This window comes from Notamacropus eugenii, chromosome 4 (assembly GCF_028372415.1).
Source record: "Notamacropus eugenii isolate mMacEug1 chromosome 4, mMacEug1.pri_v2, whole genome shotgun sequence".
In the NCBI taxonomy this organism is placed as follows: domain Eukaryota; kingdom Metazoa; phylum Chordata; class Mammalia; order Diprotodontia; family Macropodidae; genus Notamacropus; species Notamacropus eugenii.
In genome coordinates, this window is record NC_092875.1 from 19,724,971 (window position 1) to 19,746,150 (window position 21,180).

At 45.6% G+C, this 21,180-nt stretch overlaps 2 protein-coding genes across 7 annotated transcripts in view; both read left to right on the top strand.

Moving 5' to 3' along the window:
• Positions 1–2,311: 2,311 nt before the first annotated feature.
• CRYBB1 (crystallin beta B1) lies at positions 2,312–10,572 on the top strand. Of its 2 annotated transcripts, XM_072600082.1 has the most exons (5): positions 2,312–2,448; positions 3,217–3,335; positions 7,020–7,152; positions 9,303–9,445; positions 10,215–10,572. In XM_072600082.1, exons 2-5 carry the CDS (start codon positions 3,277–3,279, stop codon positions 10,393–10,395), a joined length of 516 nt encoding a protein of 171 aa, XP_072456183.1. In that variant the 5' UTR covers positions 2,312–2,448; positions 3,217–3,276; the 3' UTR covers positions 10,396–10,572. The 2 variants fall into 2 exon arrangements, with proteins under 2 accessions (XP_072456183.1, XP_072456182.1); XM_072600081.1 differs by lacking the exons at positions 2,312–2,448; positions 3,217–3,335 and having other exon boundaries at positions 6,755–7,152.
• A 3,581-nt stretch (positions 10,573–14,153) lies between these two features.
• The window catches only part of TPST2 (tyrosylprotein sulfotransferase 2), a 66,846-nt gene continuing 59,819 nt past the window's right edge, over positions 14,154–21,180 (top strand). For 2 of the 5 annotated variants that reach the window (XM_072600087.1, XM_072600084.1), the window contains exon 1: positions 14,172–14,325. The gene's annotated coding sequence lies outside the window, so the exon portion shown is untranslated. Of the gene's footprint in view, positions 14,326–16,531; positions 16,628–21,180 lie in introns of all 5 variants that reach the window. The other 3 variants (XM_072600085.1, XM_072600083.1, XM_072600088.1) reach the window with 3 other exon arrangements.

Consider the following 21,180-nt stretch of genomic DNA (forward strand, 5'->3'; position numbering starts at 1 on the left):
AGATTTCTCTAAGTGGGAACCATGTCCCAGCCTGCAAAGGCCCCCACAGTCCCAACTACTGCTGCCAGCCCAGCCACAGAGGGAAAGGAAAAAGGGGCACCTTCCTCAGTACCTGCTCCTGGACCCACCCCAGCTCTGGCTCCTGCCTCTGTTCCCATCCCCAGTTCCAAGGGTGGGGACCTGCCCCTGGGAGGTTTCAAGGTAAGGGCCATGGTGGTTTGCCCAAAAGACATAGCTTCCCTCTATCCCTCCCTGCTCCCTCTAAGTGACAAGATTGACCTAAGGGCAAGTACTTGGGGGCCATGTGAAGAAGGTCCAGAGGTTTCAGTGAACTCCCAACTTGGTAAAGATATGGATCAACAGTGGGACAGGTCAGTCAAGAAAGCTAACATAGTCCATTGGGAGATAGAGCATCTAGGACCATGGAGCTAATCCTGGCTCTGGAGTCAGAGGCCTGAGTGTGAATCCTGTCTCTGAGGCTGAGTGACATTGGGCCAGTCCCTTAACATCTCTGGGTTTCCTCAACTAAATATAAATAAGGAGTCTGGACTAGATGGCGTCTGGGGTCATTTATGGCTCTAGAGCTGTGATCTTGGTCAGATTAGATCCAGATTATTGTGTTCATTTCTAATAACTGTATTTTAGAAAGGAGGAGGAGGCAGAGGAGGACAACTAGGGTGATGAAGGGTCTTGAGATTTTGCTATTCAGTCCTTTTCAGTCATGTCTGACTCTCCATGACTCTATTTGGGGTTTCCTTGGCAAAGATACTGGAGTGGTTTGCCATTTCCTTTTCCAGCTCATTTTATAGATGAGTAAATTGAGGCAAACAAGGTAAAGCGACTTGCCCAGGGTCACACAGGTAGACACAGGAAGTGTCTAAAGCTGGATTTGAACTCAAGTCTTCTTGACTGCAGGCTGTATTCTAGCCACTGCACCACCTTGAAATTATGCCTCATGAAAATCAGTTGAAAGGACTTGGGGTGTTTATCCAGAAGACCCAGAAAACATGTGATTGTTGCCTTCATGTGTCTGAAGGGCAGTCATGTAGAAGAGGGAGGAGACAGATTCAACTGGACATGATAAGTCAAGATTGCCAGACACAGATTTAGACTCTCTTTACAAGGAGAGCTGTCTCGTACTACAATGGGCTCCCTCAAGACATACTGGGGTCCCTTACAGTGGGGACCTTCAAGCCATAGGATGGACCAAAGAATGACCACAGGAAGTAGTGGATAGAGCACTGGGACCTGGAGTCAGGAAGACCTAGGTTCAATTTCCACCTTAGATACTCATTAACTGCGTGACCCTGACCAAGTCACTTCACCACTATCTGTCTCAGTTTCCCCATCTGTGTACTGAGGCATCTTAAATCTTATATTAATGGCATCTAAAGTCACTTCTAGCTCTAATTCTATGATCCTACAAAACATATAGGGCAGTGAGGTGATACAGTGGGTAGAATTCTGACCCTAGAGTCAGGAGGACCTGAATTCAAATCTGGCCTCAGACGCAAGCTGTGTGTGACACTGGACAAGTCACTTAACCCTGTTTGCCTCAGTTTTCTCATCTGTCAGATGAATTAGAGAAGGACATAGCAAACCACTCCAATATCTTTGCCAAGAAAATCCCAAATGGGGTCATGAAGAATCAGACACAACTGATCAACACGAAGTGTATACTTGCTTGGAGTGTTTTAGAAAGAGATACAGATAGGACCAGCTGGATTTGGAGACCCCTTGAACCTCCAAGTGCCTGTGATTCTACCTTACTTCCCTTACCACCTAAACCAGAGCTCTGGTGCTAAAGTAATTGTTGGATACCAGTCCCCTGGGGAGGGTGGGGCAGAGATTGGGGAGTGGGAGGGAGGAAGGAAAGGGAAGAGCTATCTGAGGAGATTGTCAAAGAATCATCCAAAGGAAGAGAGAAGTGTTTTCTGACGGAAGCCATCCCCCAGCCCCCACCCTCCCTCCCCCCATCTCTACTCCAATCTCTGGGTCAGAGGCTGAATTCTTGCTCAGGGCTTAAAGAAAGAGAAGCAAAATAGACCATCTGTAGACACAGCTGGTTTGCAGAAATTGGATCCAGCAGAAAGGGACATTTTTGGCTGGTTGGAAATAACATATGTGTCAAGAAGTAAATACAAAGTCAGTCTAAGGGGCCAGCACTAGAAACTTGGCGGGGGCAGGGAATCAGGAAGGGTGTACTGTGAGGCTCAGATCTCACACAGAGCCTTGAAGGGAGCTCAAGACACAAAGGGGAAGTCTTGGAGTCCAGACAAGCCTAAGAGTCTTCCCAGACCCAAGGTCCACCAGTCTCCTGTGTACAAAGGACTGAGCTTGGATCTGAGAAGAGAAAACCTTCCTTCCAACACAGCTCAGATATGACCTCCCCGCCAAGGCCTTTCCTGATCCTGCTGCTTACTGGCATCAACCTCCTTTCAAGGCGTAGTATGAACTTTGGGGGGCTTCTTTGTATATATAGAGCATTCTTTGTATGTATAGGTGTATATACAGTGGATACAGCGTGTTGGGCCTGGAGTTAGGAAAACTCATTCTCCTGAGTTCAAATCTGGCCTCAAATATAAGTTGGGTAACCCTGGGCAAGTCACTTAACCCTTGTTTGCCTCAGTTACCTCATCTGCAAAATGTACTGGAAATGGCAAACCACTCTAGTATCTTTGCCAAGAAAGCCCCAAATGGGGTCATAAAGAGTTGGACACGTCCGAAAAATGACATTTGTATATATGTTATGTTCTCCTGGTAGAAGTGAAGTTTCTCAAGGGTATGTTTGTTAAATTGTTGAAATGAAAATAGTCCCTACCCTCAAAGGGCTTACTTGCCCCTTGGGAGGTTCTAATCTGCTGGGAGGGCTTCCCAAAAGAAATGGCATTTTGACTTGGGCCCTTAAGAATGAGTGAGCTTGGGCAAAATGGAGAAACACCCAGAGAGTGTCCCTGCTCTGACAGTGCCTTATGACCGCAAACCCAAGAATGTTTCTGGGCTCTACTTTCCTCGTCTTTTAAATGAGAGTGATGGACCATTGCTGACATTCTATGAATTTTTGAGAGGAAAAGATAATGAAAGAATTGGAGAGGCAGGTCTATCTATGTCCCCTGCCCCCTAAAATCAGGGAGAGAGATGAAACTGGAGGCCTGCCATCCTGCTTCTCCCCCGTTGCCTCCCTCTGACCTTTTTTCTCCCCTGTGATTTGGTCAGCTGGTGGTCTTTGATCAGGAAAACTTCCAAGGCCGCCGGGTGGAATTCTCAGGGGAATGTATGAATCTGGGAGACCGAGGATTCGACAGAGTTCGCAGCATCATCGTTATCTCAGGACCGTGAGTGTGACCAGCTGGGGTCTGGGAGGAGAAGGATCCCTCTCTGGGAGAGAGCCTCTCTATTACCGTGGGGACAAGGGCTTATCCCCAGGGACTCACTGAGCTCCACTCCAAGTCAGCCAAGAGACGAGGCTGCCCCATGCCCAGTACTGTGGAAATGGACAGTTGCCCCCTTCAGGGTTTCTGCAGGGCAGAATAGGAAGACAGGGAGGGAACATCAAAAGAAGAGAGGGAGACGGGGTGTCTGGGTGAGGTTGGGGAAAGACTGGTATAGGACCAGAAATTGGCCCTGTCATGATTTTGTCTGGGGCCCAGCCCTGCCATACATTCCTGTGGTCACAGCTCAGGGGATCCTGTGTCCAACCCAGGGCACAGCCAAATGCCACCCCTTTCCCTCTCATTCTCCCACCTCCCATGGCCAGAGGAAGAGGACTGAACTGGGAGATTCTGGAGACCTGGGTTTGGGCAGGGCCTCCCCACTGACTCACTCTGTGTCTTTGGGCAATCCAAAGGTGCTCTCCAGGGTCACTTCTAACATCTCATGTTCTAAGTCCTCACCTAGCTCTCATGTTCTCTCTTCTAAGACCCTTTCAACTCTGACATTCTCTATTCTAAGAACCTTCCCAGTTCTGACATTAGTCTCCCAGCTCTGACATTCCCTTTTCTAGGGCCCCTCCCAGCTCTGACATTCTCTGCTCTAACGTCCCTCTCTCCCACCTCTGACATTCTATACTTTTTGCCCCATAGAGGAACAGAAATGGAAAGCAGACTGAAAAACAGAACCTTTTGCTTTTAGATCCCCTTCGACCCTAAGGTGGCCACAGTGGGTCTTGGGAACCATCTCCAGGGAATGTCTCAGTCCTGGAACCTCATGGGCTCAATATAATCCCTGCTCCACTCCCAAATTTTCTCTTCCCTCTGCTTCTGCCAGAGACAGAGGTTTCAGAGATGGGGAAGGCTAAATTAAGGCCTGTTTAGGTTTCTGAAGCTTATTTCTGTGGCGGTGACTCAAATCTAGAGCATTTCTTCAGGGCTGAACTTCAGCTGGGCTCTGCAGCTGGGCTGGGTGTCCTGCCTCCACTTTCTTTCTGCAGAGAGAGAAGTACACACAGAACTCAGGGTGGAGGGAGCCCAAGTGAGGAAGTCCCAGGGTCCTGTAAGGGAAAACAGCTGAGGAGAACATACATTCAGGGAGCACATACCCTAGGTTCATTAAGAATTGAAGGCAAATTAAGCAAAGGGTCCCCTGGACCCTCTCCCTACCAAAATAGCTCCTTCAGTGATCCCTGAAATTCTACCATTAGACATTTCTTCCTTTGGCTTAAAGGTTTATTGTTAAAATACAAATACCCCCATAAGAAAAGGTCACATAATAGAATCATCCATTTCTGGGATTTATGGATCCTTGGAGAGAATATCATCTAGTGCAAACCCTTTCTTATTTCATTGAATCCCTTCTATGACATTCCTGGCCAAGTGGTTTTCCAGACCCCTCACAGTGATTCAGAGAGGGGAATGTCTTTTCCAATGTCACACAACAAATCGGTGACAGAGCTAGGACCAGAACCTAGGTCTGCTGACTCCTAGCCCAGGTCAGGGCTCTTTTCCACTCTTGCCTTTAAGTCAGAGGCAGCAAACTAATGACCTATGTCCAATGTCCAGCTCCAGACAAAACTGGTCAGAGGCAAAGCTCTTTCATTTCAGATTTTGATTTTGCCAGGATAACACTTGATCCCTCACAAGTCATGTTGGGGGGAGGGGTGGAATAAGACTGCTAATTTGCCAATAGGAAAGCTGAGCCTGGCGACTCAGGCTGCAGCCAAGGCTGCTGTCTCTTCTTGGAAAGCAGAGAGTAAAAATAACCACAGTCCACGGGAGATCACCCCACATCTCTGTTCTCTGTCAGTAATGGAAGTGTGGTGGGATGATGGGCATGCTGTATCTGGAGGCAGATGGCTTGGGTTTGAGTCCTGGATCAGATGGTTGTTACCCATTTGGCCTTGGGCAATTCTGCAAAGATCTGAAAAAAGGGGGTTTGGACCCCTAAAATCCCCTCTAAAGCTGAAAATTTTACAGCCAGCTGCTCTCCTCCAGTGACAGAAGCTCATTATCTAAAGGCAAATTTCATTGTTGGTTAGCTCCAAATGTCCATTATCAAAAGCAATGGACAGAGAACCAGAATGAGTCTGGAAGACCTAGGTTCCAGTAATGCTTCTGACACATACCGACTATGTAGTCTTGGGCAAGTCCCCAACCACCACCCCTGAGCCTCAGTTTCCTCACCTTTAAGGAAGTTGGACCAGAATTAGACTAGATAGAAGATGAGGAAGGTTCAGTTCAGTCCATTTTCAGACCTCTCCAACTCTTTGTGACCCTTTGCAGGATTTTCTTGGCAAAGGTATTGGAGTGGTTGGCCATTTTCTTCTCTAGCTCATTTTACAGATGAGGAAACTAAGGCAAACAGGGTGAAGTGACTTGCCCAGGATCACACAGCTAGGAAGTGTTTGGGGTCAGATTTGAACTTAGGGAGATAAAGCTTCCTGAATCTAGGTCCAGCACTCTAGTCACTGTACTACCCAGATGACTAGATGACCTCTAAGGTCCCTTTTCACTCTAAATCTATGATTCTGTGATGTGTTTCAAGTCCCTTCTCCTGCCCAGAGGCAACTCTCTGCAAAGCATGTGATGATCCACATTGGGAGAATTTCTTTCTTGGGATTTACTCTTCAATGAAATCAGCAAGTCTGGGTCTGTAACCTCCTCAGAACAAAAATCTAAGATAAAAAATAATGGTACAAGAATAAGAATGATAGGTTAGCTAGCATTCATAGAGAGCTTGAAGGTTTCCAAAGCACCAGGGTCATTCAAAAATCATTCTTATCCGAAATTGAAATCTTCCTTGTAACTTTCCTCATCCATTCCAGTCCTCTTCTCCCCTCCTCAAGCTTCTCCTTGGAAATCAGTTCACTAGCACAGAGTTTAAAGGATGGAGTTATAGAGTCTATAAGCCCCTAGCAGCAAGGCAATGGATTTTAACAATCCCTTAATTCCAGGGTCTTTAACGTGCAGATGCTTATCTTCAAAATATATATTTTCTAACTGTATTTCAATATTGGATGACCTAAAAGTCTTAGAGTATTTTTAACTTTTAAGTGTTACCTCATGCATTTTTTATTTTATGCATTGGAAAATGTTATTCTGAGAAGAGGTACATAGGCTTCAACAGAATGGCAAAGGGTTCTTGACATAACCCTGCTCTAGTTTAATCTCCTCATTTATAGATGAAGAAACTGAGACCTAAAGGGATCCTGGAGTGGCTTGGTCCAGGTCACATGGATGCTCAGTGGCAGAGTTGGGTTGAGCAGTCAGATCCCATTATCCTAATCACACTCCTGGTTTTCTTAGGGACACACTGCCTATGGGTGCTTTGAGATCCTCTCCTCCTACCAAGTTGTCTTACAACACTATTCTACCTCCTCTCTCCATACAGAAATAAAGAAGGGTAGCCACCCTCCTCCCCGACCTAATGCACTCCTCCCTCCCCAACCTGACTTTGCTAAGGGGTGGAGGGAAATGGAAAGTAGACTGGGATTGTTTGGCTTTTGCTATTGGCCTCTTTCCTCTTTTCATGCCACCTGCCCTTGGTGTTCCTGTCCCGTTGGTCTGTGTCCACCGTCGGCCCAGATGGGTGGCCTTTGAGCAGTCCAACTTCCGGGGAGAGATGTTCATCTTGGAGAAGGGCGAGTATCCCCGATGGGACACCTGGTCCTGCAGCTACCGTAGTGACTGCCTCATGTCCTTCCGGCCCATCAGAATGGTGAGAGCTGGGGGCCAGTGAGCTGAAAACAGGAGGCTTGGCAAAGAGAGGGACCTGGAAAAAGGAGGTGGGAGGAAAGGGGAAGACGGTGAGACCATGCAGGCCTCTGTAAGATGGTCACTCAAACAAAGAGTATGTATTGAGGACCAAAAAGTTGATTAGTCCCCAAGGAAGGAGGGAATGGTTCCCCTGTCCTCTGCCTTAGTCAGATCATCTCTGGAGTGTCGTGTTGAGTTTGGGACACCATAATTTAGGAAAGATACTGATAAGCTGTAAGAGGCTTCTCAGAGTGGTGAGCAGGCTGGCTGTGGAGTCATTCAGAGATGGCTTTAGACAAGGGATACACAGCAAGGTTTACTTCTTCTGATGGGAAAGATTGGCAGGTAGCAAGCTGTTTTGAGACCACAATAAGGAAAAAGGCACTTGGGGACAAATTATATGGGAAAGTTGAGGGAAGGGGCTGGGGAATCACCCCTCTTGTTCCTACACTGTTGGAGATATCGCTGAAGATGTTAATCTCTGCCCTCACCCACCCAAGAGTCAGTAGGTACAACACATAGGGTACTAGCCTTGGATTCAGTTCTTGTCTTTGACACATATTGACTGACCCTAGGCAAGTCACTTAACCTAGTATTTCGTCAACTATAAAATGAGGGTGTCAGACTCAATGGTCCATAAATGGCTTTACCTACTTAAAGTTTGGATTCAGTCAAAGGGCTGCACTTGAGGGCCTAGAGGGCTTCAGGTTCCCTACCCCTGCTCAAACTGGGTGCGATTGGCCTACAGATAGGAAAGACTCAGGGGACACATGATAGCTGAGCATTTACAGGACTGACAGGAGGAGGGACTAGGTTTGTTGTCATCATCATCATCATCATCATCATCTTCATCTTCGTTGTTCTTGGTCTCAGAAGGCAGAACCAGGAATGATGGGTAGAAATTGCAAAAAAAATGGTTAATTTGGGGTTGATGCAAGGAAAATCCACTTAAGAATAAGCTCTGTCCCCAAGTGGAATGGGCCACTTCAAGAGGTTCTTCCTCGTTAGAAGCTTTGAGTAGGGAATGTATGATCCTTTCCTGGGTCTGTTATAATAAGGATTCCCTTTGTGTATTAATTGGATGAGAGGGCTATTGGAGTCCCTTCTAACTCACAAATTCTGTAATTCTGGATTATTTGGGGTCTTCATCCTTATTCTTCCCATCACTTCTCTGTATCTTTGGTCACCCCATCCCTATGCCTCAAATTGGTGCTATAACTAGGGTGGGGTGACCAGAGCTTTGCTCCAGGGCACCAGAATATAGGGGGCTACTTAGGATGCTTACAGTCTTTAGGAAATGTAGAAACATCTGAGCTTAGCACTTCATGAGCTAGAACCACCCCTGCTTTTCTCCCCAATTCCCCTCACCCCCACCAGTCCTTTGGATTGTTCTGTGGTCTTTGTCTTCTTCTACTGGGTCCTCCTTGGTAGCAAATGAATTGCCCCAGGCACCAAAATTGGTGCTTTGCTTTCGATAGACTCTGCACCCTAGGTCAACCCATCTCTTTTTAGTTAAAATCCTTCCTTCCTACGAGGCCTAAATTAGATTCCATCTGTTCTTTGATCTGGAGGCAGCCAGATGACACAGTGGATAAAGAACTGAGCCTGGAGTCAGGAAGACCTGAGTTCATATCTGACCTCAGCTCTCTGTTAGTTGTGTAACCCTGAGCAATCACTTAAATTCAGCATTCCTCAGTTTCCTCATCTGTAAATAAAAGCACCTACCTCCTGGGGCTGTTGTGAGGATCAAATGAAATATTTGTAAAGTGCTTAGCCCAGTGCCTGGCACACAGCAGGTACTCAAGAAATGCTTCCTTCCTTCCGTCTCAAACCCTTCTCTCCCAGCTAATCTCTCCTGACATTTTGCCTTAATCTTTCCCTTTGCACTTACCAACTTCCACCTTGTGTCACAGTTATCGGAGGACTTGTCAGTCCCCCATGAGATTAAGAACTCTTGGGAAAGGCAGGGCCCAAGAGTCAGTGCCCCTAGTCCATTTCCAGTAAGTGAGGAAGACGTGAGGGTTGGCAGAACTAAAGAGGCTGAAGGCTCATGGTGCTCACCTCGCTTCCAGGCCTCCAGTCTCTGAGACCCTGACCCCTTCCTCCCCTCAGGACTCTCTAGATCATAAGATCTGCCTGTTTGAATGTACCAACTTCAAGGGGAACAAGATGGAGATTCACGAGGATGATGTGCCCAGTCTCTGGGCCTATGGCTTCTGTGACCGTGTAGGCAGCGTGAAGGTGCCCAGTGGCACGTAAGTATTGTATCCACAGGGCCCTTGGTTCTAGACCTGGGTTCTAGTACTGGTTATGACACCGATTAGTTAGGGGACTTTGGAGAAGTTGCTTCTTTGACCTCAACTTCTTTACCTGTGAAATGAGGGTGTTGGACCAGATTTGTCTCTAAAGTACCAGTTAGCTTAGGTCTATACTCTAGGACCCTAAGAATCCTCCTAGCTCTAACATTTCCAGTTCTAAGAGCCCTCCCAGCCCTGACATCCCCTGTTCTAAGACCCCTCCCAGCTCTGACATTCCCTGTTCTAAGGCCCCTCCCAGCTCTGACATTCCCTATTCTCAGAACCCTAATCCCCACTCCATCTCTAATAGTGTAGATTCAACCATCCTAAGCCTGTGAAGTATATGTTCAGTGACAAATGAATTACAGAAAGAATGCACTAGGAATTCAAAGAAGGAGGGGGACCTGGAAGGGAGAGGCTTGTGAGGATCTTTCTGCAAAGAATTATGTAGGAGGTAGAACTTGGGCTTAGCTTGAAACAAGCAATTCAGAAGAGTGCATTGAGAGCATTGCAAATAGGGGGAACAGACATGAGCAAAAGGTGAAGAGGTAGCCATGAACCTGGCCTGTCTGTGAGTCAGTGAGGAGGCTATTTGGACAGGTTTGGGAAGATGGGAGCAATGGGAGATGAGGCTGCATGATTAGCTCTGATGGGGACAGACCACAGAAGGACTTGAATATCAGCCTAAAGAATCCCCATTTTTATGCATTCTCCTTTCTCTTTCAAGATGGGTTGGCTACCAGTACCCTGGTTATCGAGGTTACCAGTACCTGTTTGAGCCAGGAGAGTTCAAGCACTGGAATGAATGGTCTGCCTACCAGCCCCAGATCCAGTCCGTCCGACGAATTAGGGATATGCAGTGGCACCAGAAGGGCTGCTTCCCCATCCCCAGCAGTCTGCCAAAGTGAGAACATGACTCCAGCATTGGGAAACTGATCAAAGTCTGAGAGGCTCCTACCAAGTATAGAGTTGTTTGCATGCCTCAGGGCAATGGGCTGCCCAGATCCCAGCTCTCTCATCCCTTCCCCTCCACTGTGCCTAAACACACTCTTGACAATTTGAATTAAAGTTTTCCATACCCCAAACCCACTGCTTCTATTAAAATTTGTTGTCCTTGGGAAGTGATCTGCCCCATCAGCCATGAGGTCATCACTGGAAAGAGTCTAAGGATCTGGGTTTGAATCTAGTCTTGCCTCTTAGTAGCTTATGACCTTGGGCAAGTCACTTATTTCTTTGGGGCTCAGTTTCTTCATCTGTCAAATGAGGGGATTGGTTGGGTGACCTTGAAGGTTACTTCCATCTCTAGATCTGTGATCCTCAGATCCTGTTCTCCAGGTTCCTTGTAGTCTACTACCTAATCTTCTTGGGTCCATAAAATAACAGTGAACATTTGTAGTCAGTGAGGGGTCAATCTGTATTATCAGTATTCCATACCCTACTCACATATGCATCAGCACACACATGCTATCTTTTTTATTTCAATATACTTCCACTTTTCACCCTGGGAAGGTAGATGATATGCCATCTAAAGACAGATCAGATCAGATTCTAAGATTTCATGATTTTACAATTCTAGGTATTTATTAATCACAGAATCTGATGAATCAAAGATTCTGTCTTCCCAGAATTGTCATATCCCAAGAATATCCCTGTATATCATATTCTGAGATTCTGAATTCAAAAGGGGTCAGGTCTATGATTCCAAGAGTTCATGTGTATTATTCTAAAATCCCACGATTCTGACTTTCTGTGTCTCTAAAATTCTATGATTGTTGGCTTCCAAGATTACATGAATCTAAAATTCATATTTCCAGATTCTGAGTCAAAAATTCTAATTCTCAAATGCCATGATCCTAAAATCCTGGAAATTACACATGCAATTTACATACTTCTTTGACATCATTGTGACATCATAAAATGAGAAGGAGTGGGGATACAGCTGTCTCACCATAGACCTGAGTGGGAAGAGGCATAGATAAAAGGGTGTGCATGTGTGTGTGTGTGTGTGTGAGTGTATATACACACATACACACACACACACATATGGAAGAGTGTATGGGTCAGGGTGGGGAGGAGTTCCTGAATGTGACTCTTATGGGTTTTGATTCCTATTCTAGTCAGATGCTGGTGAGGCATACAATCACCAGGTAAGGTGGGTGCATGGTGGTGGTGGTGAAGGGTGGGGTGCTTTGGCTATGCTCTCCTACCCTTGCTTTGGATAACTCATTGAGCTGGCAAAGATGTAGTGAGTTTGCTGAGCTCTATCTCTCTCCCACCACAACCAATCCCATCCAAAAATGCAAACCACAAAGTTGATGTTGCACCAGGTCGACCTGATCATTCCTACTTTAATTTTTGAGACCTAACCCTTCTGTGCACCCATGGGCTAAACTTAATAATATGGAATTCCCACAGGGATAAATATCAAGTTTTACATTTAAGTTCAAAACATGAGTAAGGCATGGCTAGGTCACAGTTGGTTGGAAAAGGATCTGGGGTCATAATGGACTTCAAGCTCAATATGAGTCAGTATATGATGTGCCATCCAAAAAGTCAAGGCCAATCAATCAGTAAGAATTAAATGTGTACTATGTGTCAGGTGCTGTGTTAAGCACTAGGGATACAAAAAGGCTAAAGATAGTCCCTGCCCTCAGAGAGCTTCCAATCTAATGGGGGAGAAAATATGCGTCAAAGCCAACTATACTTAGGGTAAATAGGATATAAGTAACAGGGTATGTGGGACTTCAAGGAAGACTAGCACCTCTGGTATAAGGGCTGCTGAGCCCTTTTCAGGGCTGCTTATTCACTTTTAGCATCTACCTGTCACTCAACTCCCACCTATGGCTCCAAAAAGCTGCAGCAAGCACAGCAACCACACACCTGTAAAACTATCTCAGCAGACTAAACCAGATCGAAGGTAATCAATGGACCTCAAACCGTGGGTGAGTTAGGGGGATCTCTATGCCAAGCATGGAAAGACTTCCCCAGGTAGAATGGGTAGATGAAAACAATTTCTTCCAAAAGCCTGAAGGTGGCTGAAGCAGGCGCTGTGGAGCACTTATAGCTTGGTCAGACATCAAGGTCATCCACTGCACCCCAGCTCTGTCACCTGTCGTCTTGACTTTTGTCCACTTTGATGACTCTGAAAGAGAGAGTGAGACTGATGAGTTTGTATAACTCTGCCTCACTTAAATCCAATTCACAGCAAGTTAAGACATTACCCCATGAAGTCATTGGTCTTCTTTGAAAATGGATAAACAGTGAACAGAGGGAAGGCACTAGAATTAAGAGAGGTTGGAAAAGGCTTCCTGTAAAGATGGTATTTTAGTTGATGAGTTGAATTAAGATACAGAGCTTTCAGGAATTTTGCAATGTGTCCTTGTCAGATCACATCTGGGATACTGAGCTTGGTCTTGGACACCTGAGTTTAAGAAGCATATGGATAAGTTGGAGAGTACCCAGGGTAGGGCAACCAAGATGGTAAAATTGTCAAGAACCATCTCTTAGAAATAGGATGCCATAGCTGGGAGAGACATTAGATAATGTAGACTATGAAAGTGAGAGGGACCTTAAAAATACAGCATTGCCAAACTGCACAAATCGTTATAATATAGCATGTCAAAGCTTGGAGGGACCTCAGAACATAGATAGTCATCCATCAGTGAAGGAAGTCTTAGAAATCTAGTGAAATTGGCTCATTTTACAAGTCAAGAAACTGATGTCCAAAGATGGGAACAATGAGCACTTGAGTTTATCTAAAACCTTGATGAATTACATGTCTCCATTTAGGTCAGTGAATACCAAGAAAATTCCCACTGTACAGGGAGGGCTTTCTTTTATTGGTCCAAAAATACATTCTTCTTACTCCGATAAATGGCTGTCAAAAACAGCAGACAGCAAGTGAGGTGCTGTTAAGACTCAGAGACTCGTTTCCTATTTTTGCTTACACATTTGACCTTTGCCTTCAGAGGAGCCTTGGACTGGAATGGAGACCTGCTCAATCAAGGGCATGACAATTTCCGCACGTTTGCATAGGGTGTCCTTCACACAGCAGTCTCCCTGTTTATTCAGCTTTCCTGACTCCCAAAGCATAGTCCTTTGCATTAGGACAGAACCTTGGGCATCCGTCCAGATAACCTTTCCAGGCGCTGCTGCAAAGATCATGGACGTGCCATCACGGAGACGGCTTCTGTTTTTCAACTAACTTTCTGCGTGATCTTGCTCGAGTCGTTTTCTTTCGTGTGTAAAATGAGAAGATTGGAACAGAAGATTTCTAAGGCCTCTGCCCTTCTCTTGTCCATGTTCTAGGCTCTATCCTAGCTCTAGCGTTCTATGTTAGCGTCCAGCACTAACACTATCTGGGTTTCCTGAGGTCCTGCCACAAAATTTGGATAGCGCGGGGCTGCTGGATCCAGCCACATGTGCCTCGCTGACACTAGTGTCCGCGCCCAGGAAGCCCCAGCCCCACCGCCCCTCGGTCCCCTCTCCGGGTGCCCCGCTTCCGCTCGCTTGCAGCCGCTCCCCCTCCCGCGCCGCACCACGCCACGCACGCCGGGCCAGCCCACGAGCGGGCCGCTCCCCCGCCGCATCCGGAGCGGGGGGTGGAGGAGGTGGCCTCGGGGGCGGGGCTGGGGTCCGGTCCCGCCCCGGCCGCGCGGCGTCAGGGCCCCGCGCGCGGACTCCTCCCCTCAGTCCCCTTCCCTCATCTGCCCTTCCAGTCCCGGGCGGCTCGAGGAGCCGGAGCCCGGGGGCGGAGCGGGGTCGGGGGGCTGGGGTAGGATCGGAGCGCGTTGGACCGGGCAGGAGCCGACGGACGTCCTCGGAGCCTTCCGTGCACGGTAAGCCTACGCCGGGGACACCCCCGCAGGACAGCCCGGCCGGGACCAGGCCGGCGGGCGCTGTAGCCCCGGGGCCCGGGCCGGGCTGCATGCCTCCATCTCCACGCCTCGACCCCCGCACCCCGCTCCCGGATCCTCGCCTTCGCGCCCCGTGCCCGGATCTCGGATTCCAGCACCCCATGGGCTCTGCAGGGAGCCTGCGGCCGTCCTCCTCGGGCTCCTCCCTTCCCCCCGGGCCCTGGGCGCCATCCCCGACTGCCTGCCCACCCGGGCTGGCTGCTGCCCGCGGGGCGGGTGGGGGGGCGGGAGGCGCGCCCACCGGTGCTCGGCTCACTGCACTGGGGACCAACCCCACGCCGTGTCCCCCGGCCCCGTGCTGCTGAGAGAGAGAAAAACAGAGAGAGACCCAGAGACAGAGAGAGACAGAGACAGAAAGACAGAGACACAGAGAGAGACGGAGAGAGAGAGAGACAGAAAGACGGAGAGACAGAGAGAAACAGAGACACACAGAGAGACGGAGAGAGAGAGAGACAGAAAGACAGAGAGACGGAGACAGAGAGAGACAGAGTAAGACAGAGAGTGTATGTGTGCGCGTGTGTGCGCACGCGGGTGTTGAGTGGGAGCGCTCCGGTCCCAGGCTCCCCCCTTGGGATTTGTCCCTGCGTCTGGACCATGTCACTCTTTGGTCAGGTCTCTGTGTGAGCATGTGTCCGTGTGTGTACGTCTCTGCTAAGATCCCACACTCTGTGGGTTTTCACGATGTCCTCCTTCGTGTGTAAGCAGGGATCAATCGATCGATCGTCTCTGCCTGTGTGTGGGAGCCAGTTTCCCGGCTGGGCCACCCAAGCGTGTATCCTTGGCCATCTCTCTGTAGCCCCCTGAGTTTCTGTAGAAGTGTGAGTGGAAGTCTGTCTCTGCATTCTTCGGTCCCTCTCTGGGATTCTCTGTCTACACAGCTTCCCCGTGTGTTTCTCTGCCCCTCTCTGCCTCTGTCTCTTACACCTTTGTCACTCCAACATCTGACTGTTGTCTATGTCTCTCCCTGGTCTCTGCTTGCTTGTCAGTTTCTTCTGAGTATCTCTACCCTTGCTCCTCTCCCCCTTGTCTCCCTATGGGTTTCTCTCTTTGCCCCAGATTCCCCGGTCTTCCTTTGAGACTCATCCCATGCTCCTCTGTGTCTGTGCCTCACTGTAAACCTGCTTCAGGGCCTCTCACACACACATACACTGCTCTGGGGGGTCTGTACCTCTGAGCGACTTTGTGGCTTAGCTCAACAGGTTTTGAAAGCACACAATCCGGAAATCAGTGAGGTGCAGGCCCCTTGTGAGCCCTAGGGTGAAGGCTGGGCCTCTCTTCTTTCTTGGTGGTGGGGGAGTAAGGAAGGAAGGTTCTCTCTCCCTGTTCATCTGATATCTTCTCAATGCTCTCTCACCACGATTCAGGAAGAATCTTCCTAGAGATATGGAAGGGAAAGGGAGGTAGGAAGGCAGAGGACAAACTTTCCCTGGACCAGCATGGAGAGGGTGAGGGAGCTGATCCTAATGGTCACTCAGCAGGGTGTGTCTGACATGCTAGAGTAATTATGGTGAACAGAAAGAAGGCCAAGGCCTCTTCTCTACCATCGGAAGAATGGCTCAGAGATGGGCTGGAGATAAGAGACTGTAGCATCTCTTAAGTATAAAAGTTTGTATGTGTGTTTGGTGTGTGTGTGTGTGTGTGTGTGTGTGTGTGTGTGTGTGTGTGTGTGTGTGTGTGTATAGGGTGGAAGAGGGGAGGGAGAGGAATTGGTGATGGGAGTGATTTGAGCCTTCCGTTCCACAAATTGAGCTGTGTGACCTTGGGTCAGTCTTCTTTTCTGAGTTTCAGTTTCTTCCTCTGTAAAAAAAGGGGATTACTAGAGGACCTGTGGGGAGAAAGGGGTCAGGTTCAACTGTAACTGATTTTTTGTGCCGTTATTTAGGGTTTCCTTGACAAAGATGCCAGAGTTGTTTGCCGTTTCCTTCTCTCCATCATTTTACAAATGAGGAAACTGAGACAAACAGGGTGAAGTGATTTGCCCAGTCACACAATTAGGAAATGTCTGAAGTTGTATTTGAACTCAGGTCTTCCTGAGTCCAGGACCTGGCACTCTATCCATTTCACCATTAGCTGTAATACCCAATTTGATTAAATCAATCCATTTGAAAGGCTCTGTGTTTATCCCTAGGAATACAAAGTGCCTCAGGTGTGTTTTATTAAGGAGGTATCTACGGAGAGTCTGTAATTAAGAGGAGCTGCGTTCAAATCCTGATGCAGAGACTTGGTATGTAGTGGATTGTGCTAATATTGGAATCAAGAAGGCCTGGGATCAAGTCTGACCACACATGCTAACTGTATAATTGTGGGTAAATCATTTAATCTCTCTTGGCTTCCTTTATGTAATGACTGGGCTGGGCTAGATGGTATCTGTGGTCCTCTCTATTTCTGATCCAGAGATTGAGTCTTTGTTCCTGTTACCCTGGGGGATTGATGCTGAGATCATCCCCATTTTACAGATTGGAAAAGGAAAGTGAGGCTTCATGAGGGGTCACCTGGGCAGCACATGGTCCAAGCTGGATTCAAGCTCAGGTCTTCCTGCCTCCAAAAGCAGAACTTCCCAGGGCCTTCTATTGGGGAAGAGGAGTAGATGAGATGTGTGAACTCTACAAAGTACATTATGGTGGTGCCAAGAAGAAATATGCACTAAGTGCCCTGGGGAAATTTGAGGAATTGTACCTTTTTAGGAGAGAACCTGCATGGAAAAAGGGATCAGTCACTAAGCACTTCTGAAGTGCCTGCTGTGTGCCAAGCACTGTGCTCAGCATTGGAGATACAAGAAAAGGCAAAAGACAGTCTCTGCCTTTGAGGATTTCATAGTTTAATAGGAAAACAACATACAAAAAACATGGAGAAAACCTCTACAGGAGCGGTTGGAGAGAATCTCAGAAGAAATACTGGAGAATTAAGGGGGATCAGGAAAGGCTTCTTGCAGAAGGAGGGATGGAAAAGATGGATTTTCAGCAGATGCAAATGGAAGGACAATAAAGGGGACAGTATTTCAGACCTGGGAGGAGGCCTCCTCCCCCATTGCCCAGGCTAGAATGGCCCATGAGTAGAACCTTGGCTTTCTCTATGGTACTAGAGGGTGTGTGCTTCTGGCTGGGCTAGATCTTCTCCTTTTTGTTTTTTACATCTCTGTGCTTGGCACAAAGTCAGCACTTAATAATAACTTAATGTGTGACTTACTGATGAACCGGTCTGGTTGAATCTGGAAGAACCCTTAGAATAGGGAATGTCAGAGTTGGGAGGGGCCTTAGAACAGGGAATGTCAGGGTTGGAAGGGCCCTTAGAACAGGGGAAGTTGGAGGTGGGAGGGGCCTTAGAACAGAGGATGTTAGAACTGGGAGGACCCTTAGAATAGGAAATGTCAGAACTGGGAGGGGCCTTAGAACAGAGGATGTTAGAACTGGGAGGACCCTTAGAATAGGAAATGTCAGAACTGGGAGGGCCCTTAGAATAGGCAGTGTCAGAGCTGGGAGGGGCCTTAAAACAGAGGAAGTTGGAGGTGGGAGGGGCTTTAGGACCGAAGATATCAGAGCTGGGAGGAGTCTGAGAACAGGGAATGTTGGAGCTGAGAGGCACTTTAGAGATAATTTAGTTCCAGGGTTCTTAGGCACTTTTTGTGTCATGGATGCCTCTGGCAGTCTGATTTTTTTTTTCTGAAATTTTAAAGAGCATTTGTCCCCAATTTCATGTCAAGACAATTTTTAACATTCGTTTTTACAAGATTTTGAGTTCCAAATTTTTATCCCTTTCTCCTTCCCCTTCCCTTCTAAAAATGATAGGCAATTTGATATAGGTTAGCATGTGCTATCATGTGAAACATATTTCCATATTATGTCACAACTGTGAAAGAAGAAACAGATCAAAAGAGAAAAAACACAAAATGGAGTAAAGTATGTGAAAGAAATACGCTTCAATCTGCACTCTGATAGTCCACCAGTTTCTCATCTGGATGTAGATAGTGTTTTCCTTCATGGGTCCTTTGTACTTGCCTTTGGATTACCGTGTTACTGAGAAGAGCTGAGTCATTCATAGTTGATCATCACACAGTGTTGCTAATATTGTATACAATGTTTTTCTGGTTGTGCAAGCCTTTCCAAGTTTTTTTGAAGTCTGCCTGGTCATCATTTCTTATAGCACAATAGTATTCCATTACATTCATATACCACAGCTTGTTCAGCCATTCCCCAATTGATGGGCATCCCCTCAATTTCCAATATTTTGCCACCACAAAAAGAGCTGCTATAAATGTTTTTGCACATGTAAGTCCTTTCCCCCCCCCTTTTTTTTGCTCTCTTTGTGATATAGCCACAGAAATGGTATTACTAGATCAAAGGGTTTGGTTTGGTTACCCTTTGGGCATAGTTCCAAATTATTCAACAGAATGGATGGATTAGTTCATAACTCCACCAGCTATGCATGTGTTCCATTTTTCCCACATCTTACTCCAACATTTATCATTTTTCTTTTTTGTGATATTAACCAATATGTTTTAATTTGCATTTCTCTAATCAGTTAGAGCACTTCTTCTTGTGACTATAGATAGCTTTCGTTTCTTCATCTGAAAACTTCCTGTTCGTATACTTTGACCATTTATCAGTTGAGGAATAGCTTATAATCTTATAAATTTGGCCCAGTTCTCTATATATTTGAGATATGACACCTTTATAAGAGACACTTGCTGTAGATTGTTTCCTGCTTTTCTGCTTTCCATCTATTCTTGGTTGCATTGTTTTTGTTTGTACAAAAGCTTTTTCATTTAATATAACCAAAATTATCTATTTTATATTTTGTAATGCTCTTTATCTCCTGTTTGGTCATGAATCCTTCCCTTCATCATAGATTGGACAGGTAGACAATTCCTTGCTCTGCTAATTTGCTTATGCTACACTTTTTATGTTTAAATCATGCACCCATTTTGACCATACCTTGGTATACAGTATGAGATGCTGATCTATACCAAGTTTGTCTCCTATTGTTTTCCAGTTTCCCTACTAGTTTTTTGGCAAATAGTGAGTTCTTATCCCAGTTTTGGGTTTATCAAACACTAGGCTACTATGGTTATTGAATATTGTGTCTTGTGTACCTAATCTATTCCATGGATCCACCACTCCATTACTTAGTCAGTACTAGATGTTTTGATGGTTATTACTTTATAATATAGTTTGAGACCTGGTATTTCTAGGTCGTCTTCCTTTGTATTTTTTTTCATTAATTCCCTTGATATTCTGGACATTTTGTTCTTCCAGATGAATTTTGTTGTTATTTTTTTCTAGCTCTATCAAATAATTTTTGGTGGTTTCATTGGCATGGCATTGAATAAGTAAATTAACTTAGGTAGAACTGTCATTTTTATTATATTGATTGGCCTACCCATTAGCAACGGATATTTTCCCAATTGTTTAGATCTGACTTTATTTGTCTAAAAAGTGTTTTGTAGTTGTATTCATATAGTTCCCTGGGTATGTCTTGGCAGGTAGACTCCCAAGTATTTTATATTGTCTCAGGTATTTTGAATGGGATTTCTCTTTCTACCTCTTGCTGCTGAGCTTTGTTGATTATATAAAGAAGCATTGATGATTTATGTGAGTTCATCTTATATCCTGCAACTTTGCTAAAGGTGTTAATTATGTCAAGTAGTTCTCTAAGGTTCTCTAAGTATACCATGATGTCATCTGCAAAGAGGAGTAGTTTTGTTTCATCATTGCCTGTTCTAATTCCTTCAATTTTCTTTTCTTCTCTTATTGCTATATTGAAGAATATTAGTGATAATGGACATCCTTGCTTTACTCCGATCTTATTGGGAATGCTTCTAGCTTATTCTCATTTTATTCCTATGTTCTCTATTGTTTTCAATAGGAATGGGTACTCTATTTTGTCAAAAAATTTTTTAGCATCTATTAGGATAATCGTATGATTCCTGTTGGTTTTGTTATTGATATGGTTAATTATGTTGATGGGTTTTTTTCTAATATTGAACCAACCCTGCATTCCTGGTATAAATCACAACTCGGTCATAGTGTATAATCTTTAGGATATAGGGCTGTAATAGCCTTGCCAGTGTTTTGTTCAAAATTTTTACATTGATATTCATTAGGGAAATTGGTCTATAATTTTCTTTCTCTTTTTTTTAGCCTTCCTTGGTTTAGGTATCAGCACCATATTTATGTCGTAAGAGGAGATTGGGAGTATTCTTTCTTCATCTATTTTCCCAAATAGTCTATATGGCATTAGAATTAATTGTTCTTTAACTGTTTGGTAGAATTCACTTCTGAACTCATGTGACCCTGGGGATTTTTACTTCGGGAGCTCATTAATGGCTTGTTCAATTTCTTTTTCTAAGATAGGGTTATTGAGGCATTCTACTTCCTGATCTGTTAATCTGGGTAATTTATATTTTCATAAATATTCATCGATTTCACTAAGAGTGTCAGATTTATTGGCATAGAACTGGGTAAAATATTTCCTGATGATTGCTTAAATTTCTTCTTTATTGGTGGAGATTTCTCCTTTTTCATTTTTGATACTGGATGTTTGGTTTTCTTTTTTCTTTCTTTTTTTAATCAAATTAATCAATGGCTTATCTATTTTATTGTTTTTTATTCATAAAACCAACTCCTAGATTTATCTATTAGGTCAGTTGTTTTGTTTTGTTTTTTTTTGCTTTCAGTCTGGTTAATCTCGCCTTTGATTTTCAGGATTTCCAATTTGGTATTCAATTGGGGCTTTTAAATTTGTTCTTTTTCTAGTTTTCTCATTGCATGCTCATTTCAT

Bases quoted from the DNA above. Each gene is read 5' to 3' on its own strand.
- CRYBB1 (XM_072600081.1), top strand. From the start codon at position 6,862: ATGCACTCCTCCCTCCCCAACCTGACTTTGCTAAGGGGTGGAGGGAAA. The intron at 7,153-9,302 runs GTGAGAGCTGGG...TCCTCCCCTCAG, and splicing joins CCTTCCGGCCCATCAGAATG to GACTCTCTAGATCATAAGAT. The intron at 9,446-10,214 runs GTAAGTATTGTA...TTCTCTTTCAAG, and splicing joins GTGAAGGTGCCCAGTGGCAC to ATGGGTTGGCTACCAGTACC.